General features: G+C 40.3%; 2 protein-coding genes across 4 annotated transcripts in view; one reads left to right on the top strand and one right to left on the bottom strand.

Moving 5' to 3' along the window:
- SPATA1 (spermatogenesis associated 1) overlaps positions 1-12,145 on the bottom strand; it is a 52,135-nt gene extending 39,990 nt beyond the window's left edge. Inside the window, exons 1-2 of one of the 3 annotated variants that reach the window (XM_058658703.1) lie at positions 12,015-12,145; positions 1,880-1,971 (exon numbers count right to left, since the gene is read on the bottom strand). In XM_058658703.1, coding sequence (XP_058514686.1) covers positions 1,880-1,915 — 36 coding nt within the window. In that variant the 5' untranslated portion in view covers positions 1,916-1,971; positions 12,015-12,145. Of the gene's footprint in view, positions 1-1,879; positions 1,972-11,258; positions 11,288-12,014 lie in introns of those variants that run through there. The other 2 variants (XM_058658700.1, XM_058658698.1) reach the window with 2 other exon arrangements.
- GNG5 (G protein subunit gamma 5) lies at positions 11,419-18,312 on the top strand. Its single transcript, XM_058658721.1, has 3 exons — positions 11,419-11,629; positions 14,781-14,925; positions 18,094-18,312. Exons 1-2 carry the CDS (start codon positions 11,549-11,551, stop codon positions 14,904-14,906), a joined length of 207 nt encoding a protein of 68 aa, XP_058514704.1. The 5' UTR covers positions 11,419-11,548; the 3' UTR covers positions 14,907-14,925; positions 18,094-18,312.
- The last annotated feature ends 1,123 nt before the right edge of the window (positions 18,313-19,435 follow it).

Genomic DNA, 19,435 nt, shown 5'->3' with positions numbered 1-19,435 from the left:
ATTACACTAGAATATTCATCTTGATTATTAAATTTTTTGGTGCTTTTTTAAATTTAGCACCAATGACAACTGCTTCTTTTGCCTCAGACTAGTTCTGACCTTGTGACACAGAAAATAAAATAAAAGCTATAAATATAAGTCAATAGCTTGTATAGTACATTAGAAAGTATTATTCACTAGGAAAAAGGAATAAGGATAAGGAAGAATGGAGATAGAAGGAATGAGACATTTTAGCTTTAAATAGAACGCTTAGAGTAGGTATCATGGAAGAGGTGAGATCTTAGTAAAGACTTAAGGGAAAGCAGGAATTAGGAAAGGGAAAATTCACAGGCTGAGAATTCCAGTAAGAGCTAAAGCAAAGGCATGGGTAGTACACATTTCTAGGAGCGGAAAAAGATCCAATTACTAATAAGCTTAGATGTGTATTAGTTGTCCAACTGGAGATGTCAGTTGAAGAGATATTTAAGTTTATGGAAGGTGCATTTTATGAAAAAATTATGCATGGATCCCCAATGGATTTTTGCATCAAAAACTCTCACATCTTTGAGTTTCATTTCCATTTCTCCAAAACTTTTAAGTATTCTCATTTGCATGTGAATCTAGAGTTCAAACTGAGATGGGGATATAAACTTGGACACCCTTGACATAAAGATTGTTTTTAAATCTATTAGACTAGATGAGAACACCAAGGAATAAGTTACACAGAAAGGAGAATAAGGAACACTCTAGGGTCGGAAAACTCTAGAGTCAGTGTTGTGGTAAAGCATGGTGTGTTAAGCCAGCGCCTGAGATGCTGGCATCCCATACAGGTGCCAATTTGTCTGGGTACTCCATTTCTGATCCAGCTTCTTGTTAATGGCCTGGAAAAAGCAGAAGATGGCCCAGGTGTTTTAAGACCCTGTACTCATGGGAGACCTAGAGAAAGCTCCTGGCTCCTGACTTTGGCCTGGTTCAACACTAGCTGTGTTGGTCCTCTGGGAACTGAATCAAAGGATGGAGGATCTCTCTCTCTTGCTCCCCTGACATATTCAAGCAAGTAAATAAATAAATATTTAAATAAAATAATACCCTAATTTTAAGGGAACAAAAATAAGACTAAGAATGAATATCCAGGAATGTATAAAGAAAATCAGGATAATATGAGTGCCAAAAGCCAACAGAAGAAATTATTTTAAGGAAGGAAGAGTGATTAATGGAGCCCACTTTTGTATAAGCATAGATTAGGTATGTTTGGTTAAGAACTGACCAGTAGATTTTATGATGAAGAGATGAATTAAAAAACAATTTGCATAAAGTGAAAGTTTCTCTATTGCCGTTTTTTATTTTTTAAATGGGAATTCTAGGGCTTAGAGAATATACCAAATGCTTTGCTAGAAGAGTGAACCAATGAGTGGCAGACAGTATTAATTGTCTATTTGCAATAGATCCACTTGAGACTCTTGGTTATGAATTTAAAATGAGAACATGAATTCTGTTAGTACATTTTTCTCCAGCCATCTTCAACTGTTCAAGAGTATATATAGGCTAGTTGGAGAAATAAGTTAAACAGTGTTATGGCTTTGGCCAGAAGAACACTGAAGTAAGAGAGGGCTAAAGGGGTCAAAAAATATGTGCAGTGGAATGATCTCTGTATACAAGATATCAACAGCTGAGGGAAGGTTAAAAAAAAAAACAGGAATCAATATACTAGAGGTTCAAATACAATAATAGCAGAGAAAGTAAGCAGAGACATAAGAAGTGTATCAGATAATGGGATGCATAAAATTGGGATAATGATAAAGTCAATTCCTAATACTTTCTATAACTTATATTTAGCTTCATCAAAACTTTCAAAAACAATTCATTTTTCTTATATTTCAATATGAAAATATTTTCTCACCTCCGATGAAGAAGGTCGACTTGGATTCACAGACATCCTCTCCTGTGTCTGATTGGAACAGTTATCAGCTGAAATTTTGGGTTATTTTCTCTCTGTCTTCATTTAAATGGTACCAAATGAAAATTAAAACAGATTTTTAGCCAGTTTAGGTAGCATTCCACTCATGTCTTGTCTCTGATTTGTTCAAAAAGTAAATATTAATAATAATAAAATATGCACAAAAGTATTAGATTAGAATCAAAGTGAAAACAGGAATGTTTATTGTTATCCTAATTTTAAAATACATATTACTAATAAATAGTGTTGGTAATTGCAGTGAAATGAACACATATCCTATAAAGTCCCCAACGTGTGATGGTATAAATATGATATTTCATAGTTATCTTGTTTTAAATTGATATTTTGCTGAAATAGCAATATGAGACACTATATTTTCTTCACCAGAAAGCCATGCAATTGCAAGGCTAAACAATCAATGCTCTATTTGATAAGCTTCACATTCAAGAAATTATGTGCACTAAATGTATTCCCAATTTAAAATATTTTCAATTTATGTCTACATAATCCCACTATAAGCTCATGAATGTCTGTATAATTAAGCAAATTGACAAGTGTTAATGGCCCTGTTCTCAGGACATATTTTGCTATTTTAAATCTTTTAATTTTTTGGCCAAAATTAAGATTCAGTTGCATTTATATAAAGAAGAAACATGAGAATACAAACAGGGAGCTGGATGGGAAACGGCCCTTCTGCAATTAGAACTGGCAGCAAATGTGATCTCGGCACGTGGAAGGCAAGAACTTTAACTGCTAGGCTATTGTGCCAGGCCCAGCATAATTCTTACTCAGATACTAACAAGAACCCTAACCCTTGCTATGACCATGACCCTAGTTTTACTAAGTATAAATCAAGCCTCACTCATAACATTAATCCTAAAATAACTCTACTTTTAATCCGAATCTAGCTCCAGTGCTAATATTAACATAATTCAAACCCTAGCCATTAACCTAACCCTAAACCTAGACATAGCCCTTACTCAAACCCTATCTAATAGCCTACCACTAATACTAATTACACCCGAGAACACACCCTGAGCCAGAAATGATGGTTATCCCTAATCCTTGCCATAATTCTAACCCTAATGCCGACACTAGCTCTAGCTCTAGTCCCAACCATAAATATTTTCCTAACCCTAAACTCAACATAAGCCATATCCCTCACCCTGACTCCAACTATAACACAGATGTAGCCATAACTAAGCCTAGCATTAATACTGAACCTTACCACAGCTGTATTTCTAAATCTAACCCTAATGCTAACCCAAATCATTACCCTAATTATAACACAAAACCTAAATCCAACTGTAGCCAAAACCTTACTAAAAAAATAAATAAAAAAAGAACATGTTTTATGAAGCAGAAAGATTTGATTATATGTAATTATACAAATAAAGAATAATTAAAATTTTTAACCTTTGCATTTCTTGCTTTTTTTTTTTAGCATTTTAAAAATCTATTTCTTTTCATTGAAAACACAGATTTATAGAGAAGAGAGACAGGGAGAAAAATCTTCCATCTTTTCATCTGCTGGTTCACTCTCCAAATGGCCACAATGGCTGGAGTTGATCCAAGCCAGGAGCCAGTTTCTTCCTGGTTTCCTACACAGGTATAAGGTGCCAAGACTTTGGGCTCTTCTCTACTGCTTTCCCAGGCTGCAAGCAGGGATCTGGATGTGAAGTGGGATAACCAGGACACGAACTATGGCTATATGGGATGCTGATACTTGGAGGTAGAGGATAAGCCAGTCGAGCCATTGTATCAGCCTCAATTCCTGGATTTTAATACAATAATAATAAATGAAAAAAAAATCACTCCAGATGAAAATATCAGTCTTTAATTATATAACTTTCATTCATGTTTGTTCCATGTGTTTTCTCACAGGATATATTATAGTCTGCAAGAATGAACTATAAAATTAAAAATATATAGTGAACACTGAAAAATAGGGTAAAGTATTATTCTAAAGATTAGCAAAGTAGGATAATCCTTCAGGATCTACTCTTCATGGCAACATCACTGCATAGGCTTTCTTTGGATTGCGAAGCATTGCTCCACCTTGGTTTACCTTAAAATAATTATTTAAATTCAACAAAACCTAAATTTCCTCTGATCTAGTATTGACCACAGCTCCATAAAATCCTACCAGATATCACTGATCATTTTAATGGTACAAAAGCTAAAAATTATTTCTTGGGATATGTAATTAAATTAAATTAGTTGCATACATTATTTCCTGTATAAACTTCTTACAACAATTAAAACTTGACATGTGATTCGTCATTTTGATCCTTTAAAATACAATTTTAAATATACTGTTATTTTAAGAAAACAGGTAGTCCCATTTCTATATCTATTCGAAGACTCTACCATTCTAATAATCGTCACTAGTCTCCATTATGACTCTAAATGAACTATGACTGAGATACATATATGGTCATTTCCTCAATAGATAAGAATTAGTGGTAACAGTCTATAATAATGCAGGATGCGAAACCAATAAGTAGTATCATAGCCATGAAGCAAGCCCATGCCATGAGAAAGCTCTATTAGAAAACAGAAAAAGAGCTAAATATCAAAAATTACTAGGAACCAGTATAGGCTAATTCTCAGCCCGGCAGAGCCAGCTTCACATGTGGGTGCCAGTGGATGTCCTGGATACTCCACTTCTAATCTAGCTCCCTGATTATGGGATGAGAAAGCAGCAGAGGATGGTCCAAAGCCTTGGGACCCTGCACTCACCGGAGACACAGAAGCTCCTGACTTCTGGCTTTGGTTCAGCTCAGCTCTGGCCTTTGCAGCCACTTAGGCAGTGAATCGGAATATATCTATCCTTTTCTCTGTAAAATCTGTCTTTCAAATGAAAATGAATGGATCTTAAAAATAAAATTACAAGTATACTGACTGGAATATCTACATATATTACTGTCATATATAGATCTCTACAATACTCTCCCCTTTGCTTAAGTAACCTAAGACACTCTTTTTTTATTGAAATCAAGAGGCTAATTAAAAACTCAGGCAAGCTTAGAGTTTTTCATTCCTGACCAAATTAAATTTCATATACCAACTCCATTATATGCAAAATGTTAGTTTTTCAATTTTTAAGCTGTGAATAATCAGTGAATGAATGAACAAGATAATGCTAACAGTTCAAACAAATGGAAACCCATAGCTGAAGACAATGTGACTAGAGAGTTTCAGTTGCTTCTATCATTTGCTATATAATTTTGACTTACAATTCCTCTGCCAGCAATAAAAATCAATTTTACTTATTCCCACCAACTGATACTGGTTATCTGCTGGAAAGTATCTCAATACACAGCTGGTTTCAGAAGAAAAGGCTACAGAAATTATCACAGTCAGCTATGAGATTGAGATAACTCTTGCTAGATAAATTAACCATCTGTCATTGCTAATTTAGTTTCTGCTTTCAAAAAAATTAGCTTGCATATTTCATAGTCCTTCTAAGATTATTTTGTGAGTCAGTAGCAAAGCTCAAAAATCAAGCTTATGAATTTTGAATACTCTATTTAGTGCATTCGAAACCAAATTTCATGATTGAATATTAGGGTCTACAAAGAGATGCTCAATGGACTTTGGAAAATTCCAAATGAAAACTAAAATTGCAAATTTTATACAGCCAATATTTTAAACACACCAATACATCAGAATCTCAAACCCAAGTAATGAAATGGATTGGGAGCTAGGAAATCAGATTTTTAGCTCTGTGTAACCTATAAGACCATTCATTGGTTTAAATTAACTGATCTGAAGTAACCTGTACTCTTTTTTCTCTTTTTTGAGATCCTTTCAGCTCTGTAATTCATTACTTGATTGCTTAAAGAATGTAAACAGTGATAAGGAAATTTTAATTCAAGAAAAAAGGTCAGTATATAAAGCTTGTGATAGGTGATAGGGTGATTTCTATGCTTAAAAATGCATTTAGGATGCTATTTATTACAAAGGAGAAGGTATTACAGACCCTGTAAGCCTCTTATTAGCTTGAAGAGGGTGAGGTAGGGGGCAGTGAAGGGGTGAAATAAATGTTTCAGTCTTCCCTTCTCTGTCCCTGGGGTGAGGCTGAGGAGTGCACTCCTCCTTGCGGTCACACTACATCTGCATACCAGGGATGAAGATGGCTATTTAATGCTACCTTAGAGAACCTGAGAAGAATGTTCTGACGGAGTTATTCAAGTGGTCTTGATTGTTCTAAGGAATTGTCCGCTTCCTCACATCAGGGCTGAGAAGTTCTAAGGAATGTTGTCTGTCCTTGCCTACCTCAGTATGTCCACAGAGTTAGTTGCTTGCTGTAGAGCTTTGTCTGGAGTGTTGTTCAACATATCCTTATTTCCATCTTATGAAAAGGTACTCAAAAGTCCTCTGTTGACTTAACTGAGCTGGCTGTTTCGTGTTTCATGTGCATCTTGGTATGTTCTTCATACATGCGTGGGAATCAGCAACTGAGGTGGCCCAGTTCTGCAGAAAGTGTTCTGGGGTTGGACTATATGTTGTGCTTTCCTCTGAGTCAGGGATTGAGCACAGTGCTCTAGTTGGAGATACCCCTAATAAACCTCTTCTGGTTTAAGTGTGCCAAGAATATTGGTGGGTACAGCTGCAAGTCTCATATTTCACACACTCGTGGGTAATGTGGCCTAGCCCAGCCCAGTCCGGCCTTCCCCCAGGCCTAGCTGTCCTGCACTCTAACAGGTATTGTAGCGTAGTTGTAGGAATGCTGAAGAACCCCTAGATAGGATCATTTCTTCATTTCAAATTCTTAATAATCTAGGTATGAGGTCACCAGATCAGAGTAAATCAGGTTGGGGTCAGCATCACACACAGTTTAAACTGCTTCCTGTGACACCAGCATCCCCTGAGTGTCAGAATCCCCGTTGCTCTACTTCTAACTCAGCTCTCTGTTAATGAATCTGGGAAAGCAAAAGATGGCCCAAGTAGTTGGGTTCCTACCATTCACATGGGAGATCCAGATGAAGTAGGTGGCTTCAGCCTGGCCCAACCAGCCTGTTAAACCATTTGGGGAGTTAATCAGCAGAGGTTCTTTCTTTCCCTAACTCTTCCTTTCAAAAAAAAAAATCATGTCTAGGTACTGCCATGTCTCCCACAGGTCACCCATGTGCAGGGCTTCAAGGATCTGGGTCCTCCTCCACTGCTTTTTTAGGGTATAAGCAGACAGCTGGAGCGAAGTGGGGCAGCCAGGATATGAACTGGTGCTCATATGGGATACTAGCATTGAGGGGCAGAGGACTGTCTTGATGTACCACTGTGCCAGCCCCTGTAAATAAACTTCTAATCTATTTAAAGAGTTACCTATTTTAGATAATTGATTGAAATGCCCAAAGCAACCCCAAGGCCGTTGCATTTGTAGAACTGAGGGAGGAATGAAGTTTGTTTTACGCACAGGTTCTAATAGAGACAAAATGGAATATTTGGAGTTTGGCTTTTCTCAGGATAAACATGGCATTTTAGTGTGGCATAGGGTCTCTTGGAGTAACAGAATGATATAGAATTAGAATCCATGTTAGAAAAGGGATTATAAAATACATTATCTTTTTCACACATTCCTTTAAGCCATTTTGAGTCACTAAATTTTCATAACCATATAACAGCAACAGAATATTTTAAACTTAATCAACTACAAAAATGTCTTTCTTGTTTTCAAAGGGACATTTCTTGCCTGTAATGCATATTACAATGATTCATGTTCTCAAAAATGACATTTGAATGGTTAGAGTATCTCAAAGCTTTTATTTCATAAATACACAAAACTGAAAATTATTCTGCTTCAAGTACATTTGGAGTTGAATACAGAACACAAAATCTTGTTTCACCTGAAATCTTTTTTTCAAAATGAAAGTATAACATGGATTTATAAGCAGAAGTTGAAAGACTACTTCCCCCAAATCTCAATTGTTTAGGAAGTAATATAGTTTTTGAATCATACACGTGTTTGGTGATGAAAGACTGCTCAAACACTTCTCCCTATCCCTTTCTTTCTTTCTTTTTTTTTAAGAGTTATTTATTTTTATTGGGAAGGCAGATTTACAGAGACGAGAGACAGAGAAAGATCTTCTGCCTGCTGATTCACTTCCCAACTGGCAGCAATGGCCAGAGCTGAGGTTGATCTGGAGCTAGGAGCTTTTTCTGGGTCTCCCACACGGGTGCAGCGTCCTAAGGCCTTGGTCCATTCTCTACTGTTTTCCTGGGTCACAAAGAGGGAGCTGTATGGGAAGCGGAACAGCCAGGATACAAATTGGTGTCCATATGAGATCCTGGCACATGCAAGTAAGGACTTTAGCCATTAGGCTATCGCTTGTCTTTCTCTATACCTTTTAAGAAGCCCTTCAGAACAGACAATAGATAAAAACATCTACCAGTTTGGGGGACCAGGATTATAACCACTGAGATGAAGGGTAATACAGGAAGGCAACAAATAATTGTAATTTTAAAAAATAATGGGCTATAATACTTCATTCACTGAAAATTGGTTCTAGTAGCTGTTACGAGTGGTTGTACTGCCATTTAGCACAATTAAGAGACCTGCACAATCATGCCTTTCAATGCTTTATTCTTAAGTACACAACAAACTAACTTAAATTCTAACTCATACACATCCAATCCTAATTCTGTTATTCCTCTGCCTGAAGATCCTGTGAGCCTCTTAGCCACATGAGGACATGTCCTAAGGCCATCACACTTACTCTACGTTCCCTGCATGAAGTATGAGGGAAGGAGGCAGTAGTCTCTGAGTCAGGGGTGGTATTGTCCGGCTTTCTTCAGCTGGGGCTCAGAGCACTTGAGACAGTCTCATTCCTCAATGAACTAGTTGAGAGCAATCTGCCTGTTCAACTGAGCCCCCCCACCCCCAAACCCCCTTCATATATCCACTGGGCTCCTTCTCTCCAATACTTGTCAGTGACTGACTGACCTTCAGCTTCTCTCGGATCTCATTCTTACAGACTACTGAGCAAGGGTGAACATTGTCATGACTACATACACCAGCAAATTCTAGTTCATGGGCAAGTCCTGACATGCCACTTAATATTGCTACTTATTCTAAGAGGAGATGTTACAACTTATTACATTTCATTAAATAATGTTTTATACACAGGTTAAACATTACATTATATCAGTTAATATCCCAGACATTTCATATTTTGAGGGATGGGCTGTATACAAAAATATTTTTAAACAAGTTTCATTATTACACTCAGCACCAGTAGACACTGAGCTATGTTGAGTAAAAAAATAAGTCTTAAATCTTCATACTACACGACTTATATTCTTTTGCTATTTCATGTAACCTAATTTCCCTACAGTCCTATATTCTAGTTTCAAAAGTAATTAATATTCCAATTGCAGAGCTCCAGCTTGACCTGATCTTGGCAATTTTGGTGGCGGTTGCTATCTTGCTTCTAGGTAACCCTGAGTCTTCACAAATGCTATGGGATAAGGATATTCTGGCTTCCAACCTGTTCAGCTCTGGCCATTGCAGCCATTTGAAGAGTGTACCAGTGAATAGATGATCTTATTGTCTCTACTCTCTGTAAATCTGCCTTTCAAATAAGAATATTTTTAAAATGGTGTACGTTGACTACACGTGTTTAACAAGTCTACAAAATATGGATGAGACTTGAGTGTTGTTAGTCACCACAGTACCGATGAAATTAAACTACTAGTAGAGAAAAGAGAAGCATTATTTATTGATAGGTCTTCCATATTTTCTGCATAAGTAATTTCATTTAATTCTCAAAATAATTTCAGCAAGTACACCTTTATTATTTCGAGGTGAAGGAGCAACAGTGCCAACTCGGGATACCACAGTTGGGTGGCAGAGCCTGAATTCAAGCACTTCTTTTTGAAACAATTTATATTTCAAAGAGTTACAGAATTGGGGAGATACAGCAAAAGAGAGATCTTCCACGAAATGTTTGAACCCCCAGATGGTCAAAAACAACAGCATTGGGCCAGGCCCAAATCAAGAACCAGGGGTTTCTTCCAGGTCCCCAACTTGGGTTCATGGGCTGAACATTTGGGCCATAGCAGGGAACTGGATGGTAAGTGGAGTCTCAAATCAGTTTCTGTGCTGGTATCATGGTGACCAGGTTCTTTCAATTCCTTTCATTACATCCATTGCATGAATTAAGTAGAGTGCTAAACTTTACATCTCTTGTGTGAACTTAATATTCTATCAGCCCAGGACACATTATACATGATTTCTTACAATGTAAAAAAATTAAACGCACCGATGATGAAATTATGTAGCTTAGAGCAAAAACATCAGTGTATTCAGAGACGACTCCCATCTCTGATGACAGCGGCATGCTGGTGACATCTTGTCCAGTCTCCTTGGTCAAAGACATACTGGCTACACCTATTTTCTTTGGTTAGCTCCTACTGCTCTTTGTCTCTTGAGAAATTCTTTGGGGATCAAGCTCTAGCAGGAGGTACTAAATTACAACCACGATAAGGAGGAGCAAACTTTCCTGAAATACAAAAGGAGTTTTTAATTAAGTACAGGAATGGTTAGGTCCCCACGCGAAATGGCTGACAGAGACGGTTTCTTCTTCAGTCCGCAGCCAGGCTTCTTCTCAATCTCTTCCAGAGTCAAGAGGCGAAGAAAGTCAGACGCCCAGGGGAGTCTCCTTTCTCCAGCCAGTCACTGCCGCCTGAGCCCGCCGGGCTTCCCTTGGCGGGTCACCGCTCGGGGGTCCAGCAGCTGGCCAGGCCCGTTGGACAAACGGTCGCAGGGAGAACCGCCAGTGTTCCGGCGCCTCGCGCTCCGCACATTTCGCTTTTTTTTTAGATTTATTTATCTTATTACAGTCAGATATACACAGAGGAGGAGAGACAGAGAGGAAGATCTTCCGTCCGATGATTCACTCCCCAAGTGAGCCACAACAGCCAGTGCTGCGCCGATCCAAAGCCGGGAACCAGGAACTTCTTCCGGTCTCCCACGCGGGTGCAGGGTCCCAAGGCTTTGGGCCGTCCTCGACTGCTTTCCCCGGCCACAAGCAGGGAGCTGGATGGGAAGTGGAGCTGCGGGGATTAGAACCGGCGCCCACATGGGATCCCGGGGCGTTCAAGGCGAGGATTTTAGCAGTTAGGCCACGCCGCCGGGCCTTGGGACTTTTTCTTACCTTTAATTCCCTTCCCTCAGTCGGTGCCGAAAACTCCCACAGGAAAACTGCAACTCTCTCGACAAGCTTCCCTCGGGCGTTTTAGGAACTCCCTCAAGCACCAGACTCCCTCCCCCGGCCCTCCTAGAGGCCGGCTGACTACTACGACCGAGCTCTTTCCTTACCTCTCCCAAGTCAGCCTCCCTGGAGAGGGGAGGAGCGGACTGGGGCCTCCGGCAGCGCCCGCCAGCCGCCGCCGCGCCCCCGCCAGCCCTTCCCCCACCGCCTCGCGCTCCAGCGAGGGTGAGTCGCAGGACCCGCCGCGGCCGCGGTGCGCACGCGCGCCGAGGGTGGAGTCGCCGAGCCCAGAACCGGAAACTTAGAGACAAAGTTCGGAGCCCCGCCCCCGCCACCCCGCCGAGTTTGGACCCGCCGACCCGCGACCGACGAACAGGCCCCTCGCTTCGCGTGTGCCATGTCTGGTTCCTCCAGCGTCGCCGCTATGAAGAAAGTGGTTCAACAGCTCCGGCTGGAGGCCGGCCTCAACCGCGTGAAGGCGAGCGCGGGCGAGCGCGGGCGAGCGCGGGCGGGCGGGTGGGGGCGGGGAGGGCGGCGGCTGGAGCGGGCGGCCCCGTGGCCTGCGGGGAACGCGCCCTGGGCAGCAACGGGCCTTTCTAGAAGGTGCGGCGCGGCTCGGCGGTTTGAGGTCCGACGAGCTGGCCTTCCGGCCGCTCGGCCCAGGGCTTGCCGCGGCGGGCTGGCCCCCATGCCCGCCCTCGGGTCTCCTCCCTCGGCCGGCCTCACCTCTGTCGGCTCCCCGGGGCGCCGTCCCACTCGTCCCTTCCCCAACAGCCTCCGCGGCTGGTGTTTCCCAACTTCGGATTCAGACTTATTTACGGCCCAGATTTTTCCCCACGCCACCTTCATTCAGTGATACATACTCACGGCCTGATCTCTTCTTGCCTGGAACACACACTTGGCAAATTAATTCTTGCCTAACTGTGTGGAGGAAAGAAGTAGGCTTGTGTTCCAAAAGTTCGCAGAAACTAAGGAGCGCAGCCGGCAGAGCCCCGCGCGTGCCCTGGGCGCCTGTTTGGCTGTGTGCTGGATGGGCGTGAAGAGGGGTGGCCGTGGAGCACTGATTTTGGCTTCTGGCTAGCCGTATCTTTGGGAAAAAGGCTTTTCTGTGTGTGTTGGCAGGGTAACCTGACATACAAGGCTATTCGAAATATTTTCTGGTTTTAAGAACACCAGATCATCTTCTTGGTACAACAGGTCAGACTAGTAATTTTTTAAAAGAGCAAAGAAAGGGTGATTATAAACTGTTAGGAGCAGACCCTTTCCAGAATGATTGGACTTAGTATATTATATATCAGAGTAGGCTTTGATTAATTTGAAATCATTTGTTTTAGGAGAGGGCCTCCCCTTTAACTTCCCTGTGACGCACCGAACCTGGCTTATTTACTGTGGCCACTGCTTGGAAAGAAGGAAAATTTCTATAGTCTTCGTCTGGAATTCCCCCTGATTTCTTAACCTTAAATGCTTCAGACGGAAGTGCTGTTTGAAATCCATTTGTCTAATCTTCACATTCTCAGTGGCTTAGTCATTCTTGGTCACATTTAGCTCTAACAGTTGAAATTTTGATTAAGTAGCCATATATTGTCATTAGGTGTGTTTTTTGTCACTGATTGAAGTTGGGGCAGTCACACACACACACACACACACACACATATATACACAAAAAGGCTGGTGAAACTCTTCAGTCCAATTAGAGGTACCAAACCGTACTACAAAGAAGAGATGAGTTAAAGAGCTGGAACCTTGAAAATCCCAGTTGCTCCCACCTTCCCAATTTGATGCTGCCTTGCTTATGAATTCCCCAGTTGGCCAGAGGTTGGGACCATGAAAGTCACCACAAATGGTTTGGTTTTGGGTATATCCACTTGACATTGGGACGGATGTAGTAAGGAGACAGCTCCCTACTCAGGATTTCAAATGAATTTTTTTCTCTAGACACTTAAATGTAATTACGTTCCATTTCACATTGTTTATCTGTGACTCTGCTAGGTGCTTTTTTCCTGTTATTTTTAAACTAACAAGCTATTTCTTCTTTACGAGTTAGGTTAGACCTTACCTGCACGTAAGGCAGAAACTTAACTGGTGGAATGTTTGTACTGCTGAAGCAAGCATGGTGGAGAAAAAATTAATAGGTTTACTGCGTGCTTACTACTGCTAGTTAATGTGAATGGAACCTGAGACTGTAACATGTGAATGCCAAAGCCACCTTTTCAGAGGTGGGGGCCATTTGTAGAAGTACTTGACCCAGGGCAGGCACATTCCCGTATTTGGCTCTCCTCCCCCAGCTGCCTGCTGTGTTCAGTCCCTGGCCCTGGGGTCTGCAGGCTGAGATGGGATGTGGGCATCTTCACCCCTAGAGCATGCTAGCCTGCAGGTGGTTCTCTTACACAGGAGCTAATAAACATGGGAATTCTGGACGATGCCATAGGCACAACACAAGTAGATTCAAGGCACATTTGGATTCATTTCAGGGTGACTGTTTTATTAGATCTGGAGTTTAGCTGTAGTCTTGAGGGGTTTAAGCAATGTTACAAAAATGTGAACTGGTAACATACTATCAATTTTAACAAGTGCTGAGCAACCTGTCTTTTAAGAAACGTTATTTGCCTTAACTGTGATTGACCAGAGTTAATACAAGTATACAGTGCAACCAAAACCAGGACCTAAGGTGTTCTTATGGCTTCACTTTTCTTTTTTTTTACTCAAATGCAAGTTTTAAAAAATGTTTATTAGCAAGGTACAGAGAGGAGGGTAGGGAGAGGGAGGGAGAGGTCTTCCATCTGCTGGTTCACACTCCAAATGACTGACCAGCTGATCCAAAGCCAGGAGCTGCTGCTAGATCTCCCATTGCAGGTGCAGAGTCCCAAGAACTTGAGTCAGCCTCCAGTGCTTTTCCAGGTCACAAGCAGGGAGCTGGATGGGAAGTGGAGCAGCTCGGACATAATTGGCACCCATATGGGATGCCAGCACCATAGATGGAGGTTTAGCCTATTAAGCCATTGCACCAGCCTCCCAAATAGCAGATGCCTAAGTGAATACATGCTTGTTAGTCTGTTTAATTTTAAATGCAAAAACCAGAGTGGGAACTTATCAGTGTACTGAATTTTACCGTGTTTGCTTTCTGGATTCTGTCCTAGCTCCACATTATGTTCATTCACAGTATTTTTTCCAGTAATACTGCTTTTCAGACAAAGTAATTGTTAGAATGTTAATGTTCCTTTTAACTTATAATGTGTTGTGCTATTTTTAGTATAAAAAACAAGTAAAAACAAGTAAAAAACTGCAGGCTTGTTACTAATATATAAGTAAATGCTATGCAGCTAAATTTAATGGTACTGTTTGTTCTGAATCATTTGGTGATTTGATAAATAAGCAAAAACATGCTGTAAGCCATTCTTATTTACAACAGGGTCTTAAGTATTTTAAGAACCCTTTTTTAACTTAGTCTTTAATTAGTAGACATCCTCTTGAGGCGAGGAAGTGGCTTTCACTGCAGGTATTTCCAAAGATCTGGGGAAACCTTCATTAAAGCCTTCTCACCACCTGGTCACTACAGGTATTTCCAAAGATCTGGGGAAACCTTCATTAAAGCCTTCTCACCACCTGGCCCTTTCCCTTTCTCTGTGCAGGTGTCCCAGGCAGCTGCAGACTTGAAACAGTTTTGTCTGCAGAATGCTCAACATGATCCCCTGCTGACTGGAGTATCTTCAAGTACAAATCCCTTCAGACCCCAGAAAGTCTGCTCCTTTCTGTAGTCAAACAAATCTATCAGAGGTAAGTTTCCTTAAATACTCCCATTGTAGGACTATGTAGTCAAAAGCCTGTTGGCACTCACAAGTTTAGTTTCTGTTCTGTGAGGAAAGTACTGATGAGACTTTGTATTTCAGTAGTCAGGAAAACGGACAGCTTTTAACCATAAAAAGAATTTAATAGCATTACCAAAACAAAACAAAACAACACTGCAATACTAACAGGCTATGTTTTGTTTTTTTTATACTACTAACCTAAAGTGGAATATAAATTTGGGGTACTCAAGTGATATTTCTCATTTGTTAGGCAAGGCAAAGAGTAAACATGAGGAAAATGTGGCATTTGAGTTTATAGTAGTAGATTGGATTTTAGTAACAAGTTGATAGCTGTAGGGTACCACTAAGGCATGCTCCTGTATATTAATTCGTACCTTCCAGGTCAGATGCCCTGTGTAGAAAACATGTGTTTCTCTAAAAGAAATGTGACCAAAAACCTGCTTTTAAATTATAATTTAAAGATATATTCTTTTATAAATCCTTATTATTAGGGTACATAAAAAATTGTGGAAAAGTGGTATTAAAAGATGAACTTTGGTGCTGAAGTTCTTTTTTCAGAATAAGCATTCTCCCTGAACCTTCATATATATGGATTTCAAAATTGGGAAAAGGAATCAAAATAAATTTTTAATCCTTTTTTATATGTACTTTTTGAAGTACACTTAAATGTAGAGCATATGTTACCGAAAAGCAAAATAAGCCCAGGAAGCTACTTTCTGAAGTACCTTGTTACAGGGTTGTGTACTCCAGTGAAGCTTTGTAGACTTGGAAAATATGTTTTAAAAGGGAAAAAAACTCCATTAAAATAGTTTAACACCTTCATGTTTATTTTCTTGCTTCTAGTAGTATTTGATTCTTTATGGAATTTTTAGAAATGTAGTTTATTGCAAACCTTTTTTAGCCCCCGGTCCTGTCTGTTTCCCTTAAAGAGTGGTTTATTTTCATTTGATACATTATGCTGTTAAGAAGCCTTGGGCAGCTGTTAGTATTATAAAAGCTGTAAATATTGTTAGGATAAGAATACTATGATTAGAAGCAACTTTATGTATTTATAAATCATATTGTGAAAAATACAACTTAGAATTAAGTAGTTCTAAAGTGAGCTAATAGAATTTGGTTTTCTTAAAGCTCACGTTATATTGGCAACTGATGCCTATAGGCATGTATTACATGGCATATACACGGAGTTTTATCCTTGTAAATATAGCTATAGTAATTAAGAAAAAATATGGTACAAAAATAGCAGACTTAGAAATAAATCGATTATTACAATTTCATTTCCTGTTAATATTTTTACTTTTAACTTTCTTTGTAAACAGAATTTCTAATTATATTGTTAATTATACTTCATTGTTAAGGTTTCCAAATATGAAGCAACAGTGAGGTGAACAGCTTTATGCAGCAGTGCTTTTCATAAAGTTTGTGGAAAATAAGTACTATGAAAAACCAACATGGGTTAATTTTTGTTTTGCAGAAAATTGTAGCCCTTTTCAAAGTATTTTTTAGATATTTATTTGATAGGCAAAGAGAGAGATTTTTGCTGCTTCAGTTCCCAAATGCCTGCAGCAGCTGGGGCTCGGCCATGCCAAAGCCCAGGATCCCAGAACTCATTGCAGGTCTCCCATGTGGATGGTAGGGGGCCCAAGTACTGGAGCCATCACCTGCTGCTTTCCAGGGTGCCCATTATCAGGAAGCTGAAAACAGAAGAGGCATTGAGACATGAATACTCTACTGGGATGTAGGCATTTCAAGCAGTGTCATGACTGCTATGCCAAATGCTTATCCTCTTCAGTTCCTATTTGAATTTCATTTCCCATGAATTTTTCAAGTATGTGCAACTCTATTCCTAGAAATGGGTAGAATCAGTGAACAAGGAATGGATATTTAGAAATACAGTAACATTTGATCATCACTGCCCTTAATTTGGTCTTTGTTTCCCTTTAGCCTTTGCCAAACTGTACTTTTGCGGTTGTTCTAAGCAAAACTTAACACTTAACATTTCCTCACTATTACAGTTTGTATGTATCTCATGAATAGTGAAGATAACCATATATCTAACCATCCTGAATTAAATGCTTTAAAATTTTTTTAAAAGCAATGAAAGCTAATTATTTCAGAGGCAGAGCTAGAGGGGAGCACACAGATATTCCATGTCTTGGTCCATTCCCCAGATGATTGCAGTGATGGATGCTGGGTCATCTGGCCAGGCACATCAGCAGGGAGCTGGATAGGAAGTGAAGTAGCAAGGATTCAAACCAGCATCCCTATGGGATGCCAGTACTGCAGGTGACAGCTTAACCATTTTGCCACAAAACAGGTCTTGATTTTCATTTTATTAAATCTGTTTTGCCATATAGGTTGATCATTTTAAAATGTTTGTATTATAAACATCCAGTTATCTATCCAGTTTCTTACTGAGTTGAATTTATGATGTTTCCAGTTTTATGCTGTTAAATCACTGTACATCCTGCAAATAAATGTGGTTGTCTTCCACTATCAGATATATCCAAATTGCTCCCCGTATATATCCTTGATAAGTTTTCTATTCAGATTTTCTTAAGACTTATTTATAATATAGAGTGTATATTTTGTAGAGTAGTCTTATCTTAGCAAGTTAATCAGCAAATTCGTATAAAACAGAATGATGAATTACATGTTACTGCCTAATACAGGGCTGGTATTCCTCAACCTGTGCTGATTCTTAAAAATCCTGTTCAGTGGCTTTTAAAAAACTAAATAAGGCAGAGGCTAATTTAATTGAAAGTCTTTTATAAACTGACATCTAAATGAATCCCATGAAGGCAATACAGGTATTCCTTGACTTAAGGTTACCTCCAACACAACGCATTTAACCTTTCTGAACATTATGGTTTAGCAACATGGTATTGTAATGGTGCAGCTGACTGGGAACTGTATCTCACGATTTGAAGTATGGTTTCTGTTGTATATACATCATTCATGGCCATAAGCCCAGACTGTCTTGCAGAGAAGAACCATGACATAAGTGATTTGTAAAAAAAAAAACCAAACAAAACCCTGCAGTTACAAAATCAGGATTACTCAAAATGATATTTTTAAAAACTGCTATTTGATGTGTTTCATCCTAATTAAACTTTTCCCCCTCTCCCTATTTCAGGGTTCCTGAACCACTTCTCATTAACCGGTGAATATTCATTCAAGAGAGCTAAATTTGAAGCCTGTACAAAAAGCTTCCCTTAACACATGTGCCATAATATACAAACTTCTACATTGATCAGTCCTTAACATCTACCTCTCTATTTTCATAAATTTCTATTTCACAACGGTAATTATTTTATATACACTGGCAGCAGCAAATAAAATACTTAATATAAAAGTCTGGTCTTTTATTAATCTATCTTGAACACATCACAGGCATATGCAAGGCATGTTCAGAGAGGAGGAAATGTTTCCACCTTCATTTTGTGTCCACAGTAAGAGGGGTACTATCGGGGTACCCCAGGGTCTCCCGTACCAGCAGAAGAAATCACCTGACACTCCAGGCTCTGTTTCAAAAACCACTTGGCTTCCAACCAGTCTTTCTTCCCCTTCGTCGTCGTCTGTCCCGTCCGTCCATCCTCTGTAGCTCCCTGTAGCTCTCTCCCGCCTAAAGCGGGCTGCTTATATATCCTTTTTTCCCGTGGGTCCACTGGGTGCTACCTGATTGGCCAGGCCCTGGAGAGGAGGCAAATCTGCCTCACTTGCTGGCAAGACCAGCTCCCCTCTCTCCATTTTGCAGAGCAGCTGCCACCGAGGGGCTTTCTTCAACCCGCTCCCCACAGGGTACTCTATGGCACTGCCACTTTTTGTATATTTGGAAGGGAAGTGGTTTCTTGATACAGCCTCAGATCCTCTGTGGTGGGAAGTATCCTGGGGGAGGGGTCAGTGATTGGTCGGCAGGTGGGATTTACAAAGTGCAGAGGAGGCTGTGGCTTTCCAACTTGTGACCAGAAGTCAACTACTTGTCCCTATTGATTCTGACTCTTAAATACTAATACTAAGGGCTGCTGAAGGATGAGATGCTTCCCATTATCTGTACTTCCTGCTGATTAGGGACACAGGGTTTAACTACTGCTGGTTTCAAAATCTGTGTCTCATAAATGGATCTCTGTCATGAGCCAGAATTTCCACCCAGTGCCCATGGCTATGTCCTCTGCATCATTACTGAGATGCAGATTCTATAGGAGTGTTTGCACAGGAGTCAGCAATGTATTTAGTCTAATCATGGAATATGTGCAGAGGCCACATCACACACCCGTGGGTTCTGGCCCCTAATGTTGGAGATCCTGTCATGTTTCAGGACATGACAAGATGAAAGGACACACTACTTGTTGACACCAAAAGCCACTAGTGGGCCTCCCCCAACAGCAGATGCTGTGGCCTGGCCCAGGAAGACCAGAGAATCCTGCCCTATGTATCCCTGTCTGCCCCTTCCCCAGCCCAAAAGTTATCCAAAAAAA

This window comes from Ochotona princeps, chromosome 2, assembly GCF_030435755.1.
Source record: "Ochotona princeps isolate mOchPri1 chromosome 2, mOchPri1.hap1, whole genome shotgun sequence".
In the NCBI taxonomy this organism is placed as follows: Eukaryota; Metazoa; Chordata; class Mammalia; order Lagomorpha; family Ochotonidae; genus Ochotona; species Ochotona princeps.
Note: the sequence above shows the minus strand (reverse complement) of the source record. Positions and strands in the feature narration are given on the sequence as shown.